The sequence below is a fragment of the Eutrigla gurnardus genome, assembly GCF_963514095.1.
Source record: "Eutrigla gurnardus genome assembly, chromosome: 12".
NCBI classification, from domain to species: Eukaryota; Metazoa; Chordata; class Actinopteri; order Perciformes; family Triglidae; genus Eutrigla; species Eutrigla gurnardus.
Window position 1 is genome coordinate 7,610,511 of NC_139926.1, and position 18,509 is coordinate 7,629,019.

The following is an 18,509-nucleotide window of genomic DNA, read 5'->3' on the forward strand; positions in this document are numbered from 1 at the left end:
AGAGACCTCCACTTTACATTTCTGCATGTGCATTATCACTACATCATACTTTATGGCATTTATCATAATGTATGCACAAAGAGGGTGTGAACGAAACGGCGTTCCTACGGATTATTGTACTACCCTGCAGGTAGGTAAGTAAAGTCACACGGTTTGACTGTGTGTGTAAATGTGAGGATGGAAGAATGCGTTTCTGAACTGTATTTAAATGTGCATAATTCAAGAGAACCTTTAAGGTCACGGTCTACATGAGAGCGTGGGCTTCCCGATAAGTTTGGAGCCGGAGGCGTCAACACGTTTATCCAGAAATTAGAATATAGCTGAATGCCATTTAGATACAATTACTCATGTTGGCTCATCATGTATAAACACTATCGCACAGTGGGCATGGTCGGGGACAAGCTTAAGCCCCAGATATCAGACTACACAAACACACACATATGGCAGCACGGCGTTACTGAGAGCTGAAGGAAATGCTATGATACTGTCTGTGCCACCATATGGAGTGAGTGAGTGTGTGTGTGTGTGTGTGTGTGTGCCAAACAGAGGAGTTGTAACTTAATAAGTTCATTTAAAATAACCCGTACTGCCCTGTCTCCCAGTTTTAAAAGCAGCCACTGTATGTTGACTTGACCCCAATACTACCAGATTGCTCTACAGAATAATCCAACATGCAGTGTGTGTTTGTGTGTGTGTGTGTGTGTGTGTGTGTGTGTGTGTGTGTGTGTGTGTGTGTGTGTGTGTGTGTGTGGGTGTGTGTGTGTGTGTGTGAGCTGGGAGCCTGGCTTGGTCTGACGCTTGAGCAGAGGTGAACCTGAGGAAACTGCTGAGCGCTGCTGTTATGCATGTGAGTGTGAATCTTTATACACAGTTAATACCCGTGTGTGAAAACACCACTGACTCCAGCACATTTCAGCCCTCCTTTCTCCTCGCTAAGCCTCAGCCTAAATGTCATCACTGCCCTCAATAGCACTGACACACCATTTCCATCCTCTCTCCCAAGTATTACCACCACCAAACCAGTACAGTAAAACACATGCTGCTGTTCTGCCCCTCACGTTCCCATCCAGGCTTCCATCAAACACTGACTTGTTGCACATGCTGTGAGCGAGCAACACAAAGAGGCAGATGCCCACACAGGTGTTCTCATTCTTTGCACTGATTATAAATAGCACAAATTCAGCTGCATCTATCTGCAAGAAGAAAGCCCCTTGATAGAAAATGACATGATTATGTATTTTCCTGACATGCAGGGTCAGTCATTCACACTTAAGTTAAAATGCTCAGATTATCATATAAACAATATAGAAATACTAATTTTTTTGTATTGTTTAAAAACAGGATGATGAAGAAGACATCGGCTGTGAGGGAATATTCCCACACACTCCATGCGATCCAAATGCTAAAGTCAGTTGGAGCATTTCAGCCATTCTCAATCAGTTGCAATCAGAGCATAAGCTTGTGTGATCACGCCTTACAGCCCTCCTCCTCCGTCCATCAACCAGTCATTCTTTAGTCGAGCACCTGATCTCCACTCATCCTCTCATCACTGCCGCTGATCCAGGCGCAGCACAAAACAGCTAGGAGGTTAGAGCTGTCCCAAACAATTATAATTTAAACGATTATTCTAGCGATTCTTTTTTGATTAATCGACTAATCTAACGATTTATTTTTCAGTTATCGATTATTTCACATTACTTGATCAATCTAACTATTCACACAATATGGATATCAAAACATTTCTTGTTAACATTTCAATATTTATACATTTCTTTAACTTGGCACAAACTAATGAGACCAACAACTGCTTAGTGCAATGTACCGTTATGATCCTCAAATACAACAGGTAGGCTTATTAAAGAGGGAGACATCACAACAGTTTCTTCTTCTTATACTTCTTATTGTTATAAGCCTATTATTATTATTAATGATAGCTTGTTAGCGCCACTCACGTCTCACGTCTACGATTGCCTGTTCATATTACTTAAGAAAAACAAAAAAAACTTCCCGGTGCTCCCGGTGGCCGGTCCGGGCCTGATAAGCGCCTCCACTGGACTGGAGTGGGACAAGAGTTAATCTAGTTATTTGGGACGCGTCAACGCAAATTATTCGTGTTGACGTATTTATGTAGTCGCTTATGATTCCCAGTCCTATAGGAGGTGAATCCACAGATTGGAAGCCAAGAGGGTAAATATTAGGAAGGCAGTGTGTGTGTGTGTGTGTGTGTGTGTGTGTGTGTGTGTGTGTGTGTGTGTGTGTGTGTGTGTGTGTGTGTGTGTGTGTGTGTGTAAGAGAATACAGTCAGTCCCAGAATCTATCATATCTCAAGCAGACTATGCACTGTGTAAACACAAACATCCACATGAGACAAAATGACCAAACAAGCAGTGTGTTAACTGTACTCGCTCCAGTCTGGGAGACAGCTGGCGGGTTTTGACATTGAGTCATGCTGCTGCTACTGTGCATGTCCTTAGTTGACAGGTGTCGACGACCTGGGAGCACATTTCCTTGCCACGCCCGTCCCACACATGCACCGACACAGAACATATGCAGTCAAAGGCTGGCAGCTCCCCGTCGGGCTCCAGATGGCAGGGAGAAGGCCAAAAAGTGACAGTGGTACCATTGTTCCATTCATTCTTGGTCCTGTTGCCACTGATACAGAGACTTCATATAACTCCTCTTCCATTGCCAGCTGTGTAGAAGCACAGTATGGACAGCTTCATTTACTGATAGATTGGACAAATGTGAGCAGAGGCATTCTACAAGGACAGCAGTAGGAGTGACAAAGAGAGAGAGCCGTGTGCGGTGTCTGTGTGTGTAGTGCACACGCATCATTCATAACGGTTCCGCTCTGTGCAGCTAAATCAAAGAATAAAGGAGTTACGCTAAAGTGCAACATGGAACTTGGAGACATAAAGGATCAATTAAAAACGGGACAATTAACGTTGAGCGAGTCATCAAGTGTGAACATAGCAAACCTTTTTTACCTGGGAACAAAGCCAACTGATATTGCCCAGTTATAACATTGGCTTTAGTTACTTTAGAATTCACCCGGCATTTAAATCAAGGCCAACCGAGTTTGCTGACGTTGAAGTTAGGTTAACTGGACCATTATTTCACAATATAGCTGTAGTTAGTTGGCCATGAATATCGGCAGCAGGTACACAGTGAAAACCCTGTATCTTACAAAACACCCACAGTGTGAAATGAAAACACGGCGTGAGAAGCAGCGTTATTTAAATCATACAAATATCGCGTCTAATCAAGTGAGTAGGACTAAAAGAATGTGACCAGGCAGTCGACACAAACACGATGGTTCACAGCACATTATTGTGGATGAGATGCAAACTGATGAATGTGAAAATCACTGTGATTATACTTGAAGTGACCAAGCTACACATTTAGTGAACTGGGAGCTTTCCTGAATTAAGTGAGATACTTGAGTCCTCTGTTTACGCTACGCTCACAAATGATACTGGTATTTTAAGCAAGAGTTGAGGGAGAGCAAAGGGATTGAGGGAGTGGAAGTGGGAACTGAAGTGGTAAATGTGCATTGTACGGCGGCAGCTTGAAGTGAGACAATGTGGTTTTCCAACCCAGCTCACCACAGCGAGTCCTGCGCTGTGCCTCTGTCACCGAGCCCCAGTTGCACTTACAATGGGGCTGGGACACAGAGCATGTGTCACCCATCTGTCAGACAATATGTCAACACAGCCATAATACCCCGGCTAAATGCGTCTGTCCCCGTTAAGGCCCTGCGCATCGACGCGCCTCCAAATATTCACTGCTTCCTGACCTAATCTCTACGCCGTGCATCGCTTCCACATCCATTTGTTTCTCTTGCTTTGTATCTTTTCCAATACGTTCATTTTCTTCTCATCATCTTCTGTGGCCATATGAAGAAGCAGGCTGCTAAATATCCGAAACACAGTCAGACATATCTGCATCATTAAAATGACTGGTTATGAGTCAATGCAAGTGCCCTGCACCACTGTATCTCCTCTGCAGCCACTATCAATGATTTAACCCCAGTTGTAAGCTTCGGCACAGCCACAGATTTGGACATAAATAACGTATTAGGTGCAGGTTGATGTCGAAGTCTGTCAAAATATATGTGTGTCTATTTCATATGTGTATTTGACCTGCTATCTGTACAGCACCATGAGATAATCACAAATCAAGCTCAAGGACAAAAAGGACAGACATTTACTGGGTCGCCAGCTCTCCAATCTGATGGTTGAACGGGTGCATGTGTGTGTAAGTCTCTCACAGGCGTTCTTCCAATCAATATGACGCATTATTTAGGAGGCAGGCTGCATTTATCACAGCTACATGAGACTTCCTGTCCATTATAACCATTCAGTGAACAAAAACATGGTGAACACAAAAACAATGACATCAGACTGAATGAAATACATCTATTCTAGTTTTCACCATTGGCCACTATCACACCCGACTCTGAATGCACACAGAGCCATGGAGTACAGGCGCATGTTGACATGGTGCACATCTAACGTGAAGTAGAGCCAGACCGATATATCGGCGGGCCGATATTATCGGCCGATATTAGGCATTTTCCAAACTATCAGGTATCGGCATTTATCGTCATTTATAATGGCCAATAAATGAATACAAAACACCCTCATAGAACTTAACAGAATTTGTCTCCAGTCTTGTTCAAAGTTATATTTATGAAGCTTACCAAGTCTTTTAATACTGGTAACTGTGTGTTTGGTTGTTGTTGTTATTGTGTTTTTGTTCAAAGGACTTTAAGTTTTATATCTTAAGTTTGTATTTTTATACATTTTATTTATCAGAACTTTAATATATTTTGATGTTCCTCTGTTCCGTTATGACAATAAAACAGTTTATTTTTTAACTGCATTATATTATTTTAGTGAAGACTCATAAATAACTACAAATAACTAATGTTAGGGAAATCTAGTAATGTTTTGTTACACGTTTCTGAAATTAAAAAAAATATCGGCCGATATATCGGAATATCAGATTTTTAAATCAACAAACATTTGTATCGGTATCGGCCTTCAAAATCCTGTATCGGTATCGGCCTTCAAAATCCTTTAACGGCCGGGCTCTAACGTGAAGCCATGTTTGTGTTCTGGTCTGAATCAGCCATAATTTAAACTAGTCTAAATGCTTTGTATACCAGAGATCATAACTGTTTGATGATGCAACATTTAAAAATCAACAAACACCAACCAGGCAGACAAAGTCACCTTCCCAGAACAGGAGTAACAAAGCAAGGTAGTAGTGTGTGTTGCCCTCCAGTTAACAGGCAATAAGTCTTAATGGACTAGTACCTTGTTAGTCTGCCAGCTTGTTATTTACTAACCCATAAAAACGTCCATACGTTTAGAGATATTATAGAGCTCCAGTCTATTGGCTTTACAAATGCATTGCAGTGTTGACACAGTGATTATACCTACATGCAAAGTGATTAAAGTTTTTTGGCCCAATCCCCTTCTTGGAAGAAATGAGTATCTGCAGGCTGCATGTGTGATTCTATATTAATTCAACATATTTTATGCAACAACAACAAAAACACAGGATAACAATGGATCTAGCATTGTTTAGCCAACAGACATCATTATAGCAAAATGCCAGGATGAGCCCTGATCCCAGTCCTACAGATCTCCTCAGGACATGTACTGTACAGTGGAGAACTGTGGTGACTTTATTTATAATTCAGCAATTAAGCAACTGTCTTATCTAAAGTTATTCATTGTAGTGTTTGATAGGCCACATTCTATGAATCCTGCCTTTGCACAAAAACATACAGTAGCATGCCAGGAGCAAGGACCACTGATCAGAAACCTTTCTACAGTGAAGAACCAGCAGGACCACATGTGTGTGTTGTACCGCCAGCTGTCACACTTGTATGTCTTTGTTCTGAATTGGCCTGCCTCATTAAATAGTGGTTAATTGCATTTAGAAAATAATGTGTTCCCTGTGCATAGGACAGACTGCATAAAGGGTGAATGTTTCACTAACATGGATGATGGTGAGAACTGTTGTGAGTGCCGAGGTGGGCTCTATAGGAACAGCTTTAGAAATCTAGCTGAATAGAGTGATAAAAATATAATCTATTACAGCCATGTAACTTCAGGCCTTTGTGGCTGCTGACAATAACAATGGGCCTGCCGCTGAAAGAAAGATGCCTGGAAACAGGAAAGTGTTCCACTTGTAAAGACCCCCGAGGCGTATTTGTGAATTGTGATATAGGCTATTATATGTGATGACTCAACTTTCTTACAGCATTCCGATTTGTATTCTATTTCTGCTCAATGCAGTTTTTATTGTCAATGTGCTAGTACCTCAAAAGTAAGAATCATGGCTAATGGGTAACTATGTTGAATGTTCTGAATGTTCGAAATAAATTAAAAAGAAAGCTATTTGCTGCACTTTCCCCGTTTTCCCTACTGTAGCAAAAACGTATCAAACTGTGACCCCAAAACCAAGGTACATACCGAACCCTGACATTTGTGTACCAGGATGCTTGGTTAATGTTTGCTGTGGTGACAAATACATATTTTGCCAGCCGAATCAAATTATTTACAGGATATTCTACCTTTGTTTCATTATAGTACATTTAAGACTTGACTTATTTCTTTGCAAGGGTCGTATTTAAGCATTTAAGTATGTCCATGAATAGGAGATGAGTTTACAGTTAATTACGATTACTCCTTGGCATTGAGGAAGTTGATTTGCAACACTCGCTGACTTCTTGCTTCTTTACGGCCTCGGTGCCTCACGTGAGTACAGACAAAGTTTATACCCCAACAATAAACACAACATACTGCAATTTAGGTTTAGTGCAGTGAAAACAGATGGAATCACTGCAAAGCCTCTCAACATCTGCAGACAATCTTTGGCACAGGAGGGTTCTTACTTTAAGCTTGCACCTCTAACCTTTCCCTTCGTATCTTTTTTTCCCCTCTCCACCCGCCAGTGAACAAACAGGTCTGACTGTCATTGGGAGCACATGCTCAACATTAAGCCCGATTGTTACTCAGAAATAAGCACATTCACCTTTCCGTAAGTCTGGGGCTCCGTGTGGGTTTGACAGTATAAACGATGTCCTCGAGAATTCTGCTGCTATAAAAGCTATATTTTAAGGTTTGAAAGGGAAATGTCTTTTCCCTGTGTGTTGCATGGTGGGTGTTGTTTTTTCCAGGAGACTCCAGCTGTAACCCAGGTGACGCTGTGTGCTTTGGCATGCAGCATGGAAATTGTGTTAGATTGAAAAGGCCCCAATTGAACAGTAGGACAAAGAAAATAAACTGGAACCTAGAGGCAGGGGTGAAAAATAGCACTAAAATGTTACTGGCTGCATCAGCGACTTGGCAACTTAAACCAGACAACCCAAAAACCACCAGTCGCTAAAAAGAAATAGCGAGACAGAGTGAATTTTGGTCAGCAATGACATCATGTTTATTCATAATGCAACCAGCATATAAACCGTCTGCTGAAAGTGTCGAGTACTCTGGAGGTGACTTCTTGACTTCTGAAGATCATTATTCTAAGTGTTTGTGTTCTATGGACCTACAGTGTGGACTCATTATACATACATATGACATCTCTGTGGGTGAGCACACACAGGGTCAGGTGGGGTATATCACATAAATTATGCACCACTAAAAAGACACTGTATCACCTTGTTAGCTTACAGAAACCTGCTGCGATCACAAACTCTGATCCGGCCTCATGGTGCATGTGCTCACACATATAAACCAGTCATTTGGTGAATAAGCCCTGTGTGTGCACAGTCTGCCATGCCTTGATGCTCATCGCAGGTCCTAACATATAGTAAATTACAAAACAGAATTACAAAAAAAAAACCTTTGTGTTCTTCAAAATGCAACGTGTGCTTAGGTTAGGTAGTGCCAACCCATTTCAAACAATATCATGACATCCATCCATCAATCAAATTGCAAGTTTTTGCAATAAGGGAGTGTGGAGCCGCACTCATTCTAAACCCGCCCATTTTGTTTGCTGGGCCAATGAAATTTGAAGGTTTTGATTTAAATTCTTACACTTTTCACTTTTATTCTGTTGCACTCAGGAAGCCTCACCGTCCAGAAGCTAAAGACGCTTTAACTTCAGTTTATCTGGGACTTTAAGTGGCCCAACAGCCTCCTGCTCCTCTCCATTGTTTTTCTGTCCAAATAATTACGCCAGCCTCAGATAATGAATCAACAATTACGATAATCAAATTACTCGTGAAAATAATTTTTAATTAAGAGTCCATTAAACAATTAATAACGTGATCAAAGATCATCCAGTAACAGACAAAGCCAGTATCTGTTAATGTTAATGGAAGAGGATTTACTGTTCAGCATGTTGTTCTGCAGAGTGCTTCATCAGGGTATTTTACACAATGGTTAAGCCTATATATTACAGCCTTCATATAAGTACCCAGTGTTTCCCCTACCATTGTACAGGCCTGGCCAAAAAAAAAATCAATATACCAAAAATAAGCCACCTATCAATTCATTCATAAATCAATAATCATTTACATTAGGAGCGCCTCCGCGCAGCACAGCAGACTTGCTCCGCAAGACGCGCGGCCGCAACAATCCTCGCCGCGCGCTCCCGCTACTTTTTTCTTCGTATACTTTACGCGCTTGATGTTGTTCTGATGCCGTTCCGCCTCGTTAAACCACCACGATGCCGCTTTCTACTTTGAAAACACGGAACGTTGACACTGTATTTTGATAAGCTGTTGCACTCTTCAGACTCGTGGTGTGAGCGGAACCGGTCCATAGGGTCCATAATATTTATTTTATTACATTACATTATTATTTATTTTTACATAATAAAAATGCCGCTGTGTGTCTCCGTCCAAAACCCGCTGCGCTCGCGCTGTCTGCTCGCACAGATCCGCTCGTGCGCACATGCGCTGATGCAGGTCGAGTGTTGTCGAGAAATATAAGCAGAGACGGCGCTCCTTAAAAACAACATCACGCCATGTGTGTGTAGTATTAGGACGTGATGACGTATGTACAACCGGCCAAAGCCCGTTTGCCCCCCCTCCCCGGGGGGGAGGATTGTTTTTGATAAGATGTGGAACTTTGAGTTAACTGCTGTTGAGTAAACCTATAACTTATATTTTACTTGATAAAATAAGACAATATATGCACTCATATGTCGTTGTAGTGTTTTACAGTATCTGTAGCTATTAATGTGATGCTCATCATTTTCCAGCCATATTTTTCTGGACCCTGATCATTTCCATCAACCAGCACCTTAATAAGTCACTCTCTCCTTGTGATCTTGAATACACTCTGGTTGAACAAAAATGTTGAATGCAAATATAATAATTGCAGAATTGCAGACTGCTTGCTGTGCCGCCTGACTTAATCCAACTGCACCAATACACCATCCCACACGTCTCGTCTGTTTAGGGTTTTTCGGTGGGTACCACCGGGCCTGAAAAAAATTCTAGGGGAAACACTGAATACCACAAAACAGCAAAGTTCCCATCAACTATTTAAATTAAGTCCCAGTGAAATGGAATATATGAGCGGTGTACAGTTACAAGAGATTCAAATCAAAGCCTTTGCATTTGATTGGACTGCTAAAAGAATGGGCGGGCTTAGAAAGTAGCCTGATAACTACAGAGGACTGTGGCTCCACACCGCCTTACCGCTACAGGTGGCAGTTGATGGATGGGTGTTAAGATATTATTGGTTGAAAATCGTACTACTAGTTTAAATGTATATTTTTTATTTATTTATTTTATTTTTTGTATATATTATTAAGTATGTGCAATATGACTCGGGTGTGATCCGAAAGGTTTAAAAAAATATATATTTTAAGATTTAAAAAGTAAACTACCACACACCCAAAGAATAGATATGACATATATATACACACACTATTAAATATTCACATAACACAATAAATGACAAAAGAAAATACATAGCTAAAGCCCTTTTTAGATGCAAGCCTTTGAGATTAGATACTGACAGTCTTTTTCTCCTTCAGATGAAAATTATCAGGGATCTCCAAACTTTTGCAGCCAAGCAAATTAAGTAACTGTAGACAGCAGTTTCCTGATGAAGGATATTTTTCCAAACTTTTGAAGCTTGCCACAGTTTCAGGCAAAACGAAGGCAGGAGCTTTGCTGCCCAACATTGTCGGTGCTCTGGCCCTAATGAGGCCACAGCCGACGGCAAGGGGGGGGGGCATTGGGGGGCCTGGCCCAACCACTGACATACCTGTGCCCCCCTCAAACCTGTAACGAGCAGGAAAAAAATGTCTCTTGTTGGCCATCCCTGAAAAAACGTTAAAAAAATGCAACACAATAAATAATATGTAGCCCGCGTGTAGAAAGCAGAGATTCAAATAAATTTGTTCCTAAATAAGTGCTGTAATAAATCCGTAAGATAGCTAAACTAAAAGTAATTTGGTTTAATAAGGATTACAAATGGTTAACTCTGAGATTTAGACAAATTCATCATAAATGTGTAAATTATTGTAAATGTTTGCAACAGTAAGGTAAACTGTGGAAAAATAGAGACTGTGCCTTAATTCTTGTTTGTGTAATTTGATTCATTGCATGTAAAAATGCAAATGTGTTTCTCCAGCCGGGTCTGAATGAGGCTCTGTGTCCTGGAAGAAGCTGCTATTGCACAGATAGCTGAAATACTTAGCCTGCTTAGCCAATCTGACAACAATGAGACAGATTGTATCAAACAGGCCTCTTCCTCCGCATCATCTGGAGAACATGACTGATTACTCTATTAGCAAAAAGGTCAGGTGTCACATATGCTTTTTCTTCCCTCTATGCGAACATGAAGTGGAAATGAAGAAGAGGTCCCTGGATAACAGCTCTGATTAGGTTGCTCTTCCTCCAATTCTGCATTGCATACGCAATCGGTTAGGAGGTGAGAAACACATCTATAGTTGGTTTAAATTGAACCATTGGCAGTCTCTATAAATTAACTTAATATCTTAAAGATTGTGTGTTTGGTGGAGAAGATGCAGATCATCATTTCATAGGAAGGAGATCGTACATTGCTTAACCATAACTGCCATCTTAACATTGGCCAGAGGAACGGCTTGTCATGGTCGGCCACTCAGGATAAAACACATGATACCAAGCATGTTGACAAATCAGTATGTTGTATAATGGACATTTGTATAAGCATAGTAAGAAATGTGGAAGGGGGAGGTCTCCTTGTCTTTACAGAGCTTTTCAATGAGTTCAGCTAGTCCAACAACTTTTTCATCCACTATAAACCATGCGATTGCGACATATTGAGGGGTGTTCTCCGTGATGACGGCCAGATCTCTGTGTAAAAGCACCTTTTGGGACGAGCTGGTGAAGAGAGTGGAGCATAAAGCTGCTAAACAAACAGAATATTTCCCTCGGGAGAAGGTTAAGACCAAAACACAGCTTCATCAGCGGAGTTCACTGCTTCACCACCTGTCTCCCCTCACGCCGTAAGCTGCCCGGTCCCATCTCATTCACCTCTGAGGCAGTGTCATGAAGCAGGTGATCCAGTCGGTCCTAGTTTTAACAACCAGTTTTCTGATTTGGCGCGTTAATGTTAAATGTTAAATGTTAAAAAAAGCACAAGAAACACAACCTGTTCTGTATCAGAAATGATAATAAGATTTAACACTGCTTATAATATCAACAAAGAAGACTATTTCATGTTTATTTTTAAACAAGTGAGGTTATTGGGATTTCTTGTTTGTGTTGAGATTTAAATAAAGAAAAATCATCTCAGACTCAAAAGTCATTTACATAATATGTTGAAATAAAGGAAAAGGTATAATAGTTGTATTATTTAGGTGCCAAACGGGGCAGTGAAAAACTGTAAAAAGTAGGTCTGTAGCCTGTTACTGATGGATGTGTAAATACGCATCACAAGATCAACATATCAACTTAAAAGAGGATGATACATCAATGTTGTGTTCACAACTAGAGAGGCACGGATTCGGATAGTTGACTCGGATAGCTGGATGGGGTATCGGTGGCAATGGGGCCGATCTGGTATCGGATACCAGTATTTTAATAAATAACAAGGTAGTAAATGTATTTGTATATTTAGTTCTACAAAGTTAAGTAAGCACTGTTAGTCTTATCTTGTCATACACATAAAATAATGATCCCAGTCACTTCCACAGAGTGAGGCATACAGCTTATTAAATAAACACTGGTATCAGATCAGTACTCTGCAGCAGCCAATACTCAAAGCCCAGGTATTATTCATCAGTGCATCTAGTTTCCATTTCTCCTTGGTGGCCAAAGACAGCCGTTTATTGCAGGTTTAAACACACCGTTTCATTGTTACATTTTAGAATCAATATAGAAAATGAGAGGATACCTATTGTGTGAGCACGTTCTTCTGAGTGGCTCAACAAGAAGCCAGATGTAGCTTTTGTACTTATTGCTGAGAGCTGCTGGGGTCTGCTCGGGGTGTTTTCTCCAGCTTGATGAGGATGGATTAATATTTTAGTGGTTGAGCGCGAGATCTCTCTGCTATATCATCTATGTGTAATTGTGCGTGCGGGAACCAGCCTTTCAGCAGATTTTCTCCACCAAACCCCACCAGAGACGACAAGATCATATAACACAGACTGCGTGCACACAATTATCCACATGGTGCACGTGAAGCCCCCGGAGACAACGCCACGCCTGTATTCCCTTGACACCACGGACCCCATTCAGTCACAACCACACTGTTGACGCATTAAGACTTGAAAACCTTGCATTTCCTTAATGGGTCTATTATTCAGTACCTGAATAACGGAGCCAAGACTTCCAATTCAAATGTATTCATAGGACAGAGCTACGGAGAACTTCCCGTCACATTCTGGCCATGTCTGGCAAGAAGACGTCTCAAAAGGGACAAGGCAGGAAAGAATATACCACCACTTGGCAGATGCTGAGCCCCAGTGTAATATCATTTTCTACGATCAGAGACTGTAGTGAACACAGCTGCCATTAAGTTCAGTGCTGGGCAGGCTGCCTTTTAAAACACACTTAGGTAGTAAACAAAGCAGTGTTTAACCGACTGACCCACAGCCTCTGGGTCTGCTGGTGCCGTGGCCTCGGTGGGTTATTTGTAGAACACCTCTGTCCAATTCATCAATGTACAGTGCGGCTAGCCACCACTCATGCTCAACATTAGCGAGCCTTGCTTATCACCATTAACAACCTAAGCCCAACAGCCAACTCTGTCAGACACCGGGCTCCTGTAGTGGAACTGCTTGTCCTGATATAGGTCAGTGTTTCACAAACTCCACCAAAGGCGAATGTGTGCAGACGCATAGACAAACACACAAAACCTTAGCAGAGCCTTTAAAATACATAATTAACTTAACGGTCCGTTTGTAACTTGGCACCAGACAACACTGTGCTTGTTCGGAGGGAAAGGAGGAGGATGAGGGACACACACATTTACATGCCCTCATTATTACAATCATTTCTTCCACAGCAAGCTGAAAAAGGCAGGAGTGGAACAGTGTACCAGTCGGTGTTTCATTCCCCGCGGATTACAGGGTGATGTCAGTGCACTGCATGAGGTGAATGGAACACATGCACTGGAGTAGGAGCTGGGCCTCGGGCTTATATTCCCTGTCACCTCTTGGAAAGGGACACACAGGCACACGAAACACAGGCCTCCCTGGACCGAGAATTATAATGACATTTAGGCCCTGCACGGCACCCTTGAGTGTCCTTCAAGGCCACGAGGTATGCAAATGGGGGGTAATTATTAATAAGTAATATTTTATTCACAGTGGAGCAGATCAGCTCTAAAGCGATACATTATAGTACAATATCCACAGTGAGTCCAAATATTCAGGACAGGTAGGCCATTGATCCATTCAACCAATACTAACTCCCATTTTTGGCTCCATTAACAGAGGAGCTGAGAGACTCTATGGTTCACTGCATAAACTCTCAATGGCCTGTGACTGTAGCATCAATGTTTGATGGGACGGGATGATATTTGATATGGGTCATGTAAACAGCATATTCCATTGGATACTCTGAATCACATCTTATTCCGAATGGAGCACTTTCCAACTAAGACATGTGGGATACACCAATATTACTCTGGTTTCAGCTGGACATGTAAACAGTGCATTCAGACTATGTGCACCACCTGGGGTTTTTAACAGCAGTTTATGACATACAGCCTCTTGCCTGGTTACAGCTCTATGAGATCAGGCAGTACACAAACCAACTAGCTGACAGAGGTGCATGTGCAACAGAAAAGTCACATCTGCCTGGTAAGAAGGAGAAACAGGCTTAGTTTCAAACATCATGACTAACGTTGGATAAACAGGTTTTTGGATATGCGGAAATATCTCAACGCCGACCTTTTCAAGAAGTTGGTTGAAGGAATTAAAGAGGGAGGATGTGTTCCCGTGGTTGAACATATACAACCCAAAATCATTTTTGCATTAGCTATGCAAACAGCTTAGTGTGAAAATTGTCTTTTTCAGAATATGGGCATAAAAACAGAATATGTTGTGCATGTTAAAGTAGCAGTCTGCAGTCTCATGTTGCAAACGTGACATCACGAGTTTAACCAAACCTGGGATGCTGTGCTGTTTTGGTCTGATTCACTGAAATTAGCATTTGCTGTTGTCACCAAGTATTAACTGCAGTGCAGTTTAGAGCTGCAAGGAAAAACAAAGGAAAACAACATTTCTTTCTTGCTGTCCATTTCTTTATGCACAGTACTACTGTGAGAAACGCAGATCCCCCCATCTATGAACTAGAAAAGAGCATGGCCCACAGGCACAGGGTGTCTGTTGATGTGTCAGTCAAACTAATAGGAAATGTGCCCCTGACCTCTCTTGCTCCCTCACTTATCCCATATCCAATGCAACCCCTCTTTCTTTCTCATCCTCCATCCCTGATTTACTCGCCTCATTCTTGTCAGCTTTGTCCTAACATCTCTATTTACTTTCTCCCACCCTCACCCAGTCCTCTCGTTTTTGAGCCTCAGGACACAGTGGAACAACGGGCAGGATCAATCTGACAGCAAGACTGATGTACACAACATGCTCACAGACAGGCTTTAGTTAATGGTCAATGCTCTACAAACTACAGCCAACTGATGCATGTGCATGAATATGAACAAAACCACAGGGTGGATCCTATTTTCCCAAAGGACCTAAATCCATGGGACACACACAGAGCAAGGACCACAACACTGCTTTCCAAGCACAGTTCAGGATGACCTATATATAGGTCTGCATTTGCGACTACATGGGCCTAACCCTGCAGGACACACACATGCACACTCACGCCAATGCAGGATCCAGGGCGTTGGGCTTTTAAAATAATGCCTTTCCTGACTGGTGTTGTCCTTTGGCTGGATTTCCCTCTAGTTAATCCAGTCTCTTTCAGGATCAAAAAAACCACAATTGGTGCTTCAGTGCAATCTTAAAAAGAAGCTGTGGCTGCAGCCGCTCTCCACACACAGAACAGCCAGTCGGCTGATAAAAGGCTGCTCTCTTCTTCTGCAAACTGCAAATCACAGACAATCTGTCCAATGTAACGATGAGTAACAAAGTGATTCAGAAAACTAAGACCAAGTGTGTTTGTATGTGGTGTGCTGACTCAGAGTATTTGGCTTTTAAGTGTTCCTCCTGCCTCACAAGAACCTTGGCTGAACACACATTTAAAATGGTGATTATTATGTTTACATTACACATAAAAATACCGGGCTGATGGAGTGGGAGGATTTCTTTGGGGACCAAACTTGTGTGCGTTTGAGTGAGAGAGAGAGAGAAAGGAACTTCCTGTCACTGTGTGGGATAAAAAAAGAAAAAAAAAAGAAGAAGAGTACACACCGTTTTCAGACTTGCCTAAACATGCTCTGTGCTGCACAGGTCTTATCACCCTGTCAAAGTCGACCATCTCTGTGACACTGCATAACCAGTCAGCCTGCTATGACTGACTAGGTCCGTCATGCCTGCCAAGCTCCTGAATCACATGGAGCTTCTGTTTGTAATGCCCAGTTCAAGACCAGCAGTTTGGATGACACGGTCACTTATTCGTGCATCGGCCAAAACAGAGACAGTTTTCCCTCAAACGGATTTCAACTCGTTCAACCGTCTCAGTTGAATATCAAAATGAAGAGACTGTTTCCCTCAGCATTTACTGGCCATCTTCTTGCATTACCGCGGTTCTTCTAATGCGATATCAAGTTGTAAAGTCCCGGGTGTGTTGCAGGTACTGCAGCCATTAAGCTGAACGAGAGTAAAATATAATGACCTAAGAGGCTGGGTCACCTGAAATAAAGCACTGGAGCTGCACACACAAGTCTTGCTGCCATTTTAAACCAGTTTTAGATTATTAGTCATCCCAGGAGCACCATGGGAACATTTACTTTCACACAATAAGACCATCACCGCACTCTACCTGGCTGCAATACATTGTAATTATATGGATAAATGTCAATGATACACCAAGCATTGTTACCTCCCTTACCACTAACATTGGTTTAAAAAAGGGAAGGTAATTGGAGTAACTACTGTTTACATTCGGATCAGAAACTATTATTCTCAAAGGAGTTAATAGTAGTCTTTCTGCAATATTCTATATTTGTTTGTATTGCAGATACCATCAATATAGCATGACATGCCTATATGTGTGCATTACACATTACACCTCATCACTTTAGCATGAGGTGAATGGTTTATATAAGTTGTCATTCCGCAAGGGATGAACAGAACCAAGACCAAATGCTGGCACTGCAAAAACCTTCCCAAAACGTGCACGGCTATCCTCTAACCCTTCAGTGAATACTACTCCAAGTTGCCTGGGTGAGACCTTCAGTCACTAACGACGACCAGATGTGCAGTGTGCATGACTCATGGTGGTCTGCTGCCCTGCCCTTTCATCTCTGCAGCAAGTTGCCAACTGCCACTAGGTCAAAGCACACTGTATCATGCCAAGTACTGTAATGTCTGGGCAGCCACGCACGCACACGCGCGCGCGCGCACACACACACACACACACACACACACACACACACACACAGTGAATGATAAATGCTGCCTCGGTGAATCAGGCGCTTGTCTTCATGTTGGAATAAAGCAATTAAACTGGGGGATGCAACAAATGTTATCATCTATTATGCATGGCGTCCATAAAAAGGCAATAACGCCCGTGTATTCGATTGTTGTGGGATACGCCTGCGTCTTAAAATAATATAGTGTTACCAAGGGTGACGTGATAGCATAAAAGTGCCATTAAGGTCACAATGCATTCAATTATGACGACCACGGGCACACCATTAAGCCCGAATACCACCACGCTTTTTGGGCGTGCGTGCGCGTTGGAGGGCGTGCGTGCATCTCGCGCGCGTGTCATGCCCTCGGGATGTTATGAGGAGCTAATTGGAAAGCCTCGGTCCCTCATTGTAAAAAAAAAAAAAAAACTGAAATAAATCGGCGTCGCAACACTTACTTGCCGATGACCTCGCAGAGCTCGTACACATCTTCAAAGAGAATGTCGTCGTCCGCCATACTCCGACCCCGGCTGGGGAAAAAATATCCCCAAAATATGCGTCCCAAACCTGATGGGGGAACAGAGGCCACGGGCGGCTGACCGTTTGGCAGAAATAACTGACAAAAACACCGCTCGTACCGTCCGACGCAGGGCAGTCGCTAAAGAGTTCCAAAGAAAGGTTTCTAAATTCCAGTTGTTGCCTCCTTCTTCGACCCCCCGCCCCCCCCAAAAAACACTGCGTCGCTGTGGGCGATTTGGCAAAGGGGGAGCTCAGTAATCCAGTTTGGGAGTCCACCGGTTCGGCCCCGCCTTTCCCACGGCTTCCCGGTAACGCACTCCAGTCTCAAAAAGCAAACCATACGTGGGTGTCAAACGAGCACTACTCCGCTGGCGTGGACTGCTGCCGCTAACGGCTGAACCGCGTTCCGTGGTGTACTCACAGAGGGAAGATTCCCGGACAGACCCGGGGGACTGCGTGCATCGGGCTCGGGGTTCAGCGCCCGATCCAGGTGGGTTACGGTGATCCACACTTCCCGAGCGGCCACTGGTTTACACTTTAGTGTTTTCAGGGATGCACACGCGCACGCACACTCACTCACACAGTCCTTCTGTCGCGTACAACCGAGGCGGGTTCAAGTCCTCAGCGTACAGTTCAGAAGCTCTACTCGCCGTCTCTTTATCCACGGCTCGGTAACACTTTCAAGCCGCCGGTTTATGTTTTATGCCCACCGCTGTCGCCCGTGTGCCTGGACGGTATGCTCCACGGAGCTTCCAGCTAACCAAGCTCCTCCTACGCGGGGGTTATGAAACTGTTCAGCTGTCCTCCATTTTGGCGCCAAGTCGTTACCCAGGAGTCTCCTTTGAGGCATATGGCTTTGAGCCAATATGGCGCCGTGAAGGCTTCTCCAAAACCGCAGTTTCCTTCGGACTTTTTCAATGGATAGACGTGAGTTCCTACCCGGAAGCGAGGAGGAGTATGAATGAAGAATTCCATAAATCT

At 42.9% G+C, this 18,509-nt stretch overlaps 1 protein-coding gene across 15 annotated transcripts in view; it reads right to left on the bottom strand.

Moving 5' to 3' along the window:
- The window catches only part of caska (calcium/calmodulin-dependent serine protein kinase a), a 113,491-nt gene extending 95,239 nt beyond the window's left edge, over nucleotides 1-18,252 (bottom strand). For 8 of the 15 annotated variants that reach the window (XM_084023454.1, XM_084023449.1, XM_084023459.1 and 5 more), the window contains exon 1: nucleotides 17,468-18,249. In XM_084023454.1, the coding sequence (XP_083879580.1) occupies nucleotides 17,468-17,526 (59 nt within the window). In that variant the 5' untranslated portion in view covers nucleotides 17,527-18,249. Of the gene's footprint in view, nucleotides 1-17,467 lie in introns of all 15 variants that reach the window. The other 7 variants (XM_084023461.1, XM_084023458.1, XM_084023457.1 and 4 more) reach the window with 4 other exon arrangements.
- Nucleotides 18,253-18,509: the final 257 nt, after the last annotated feature.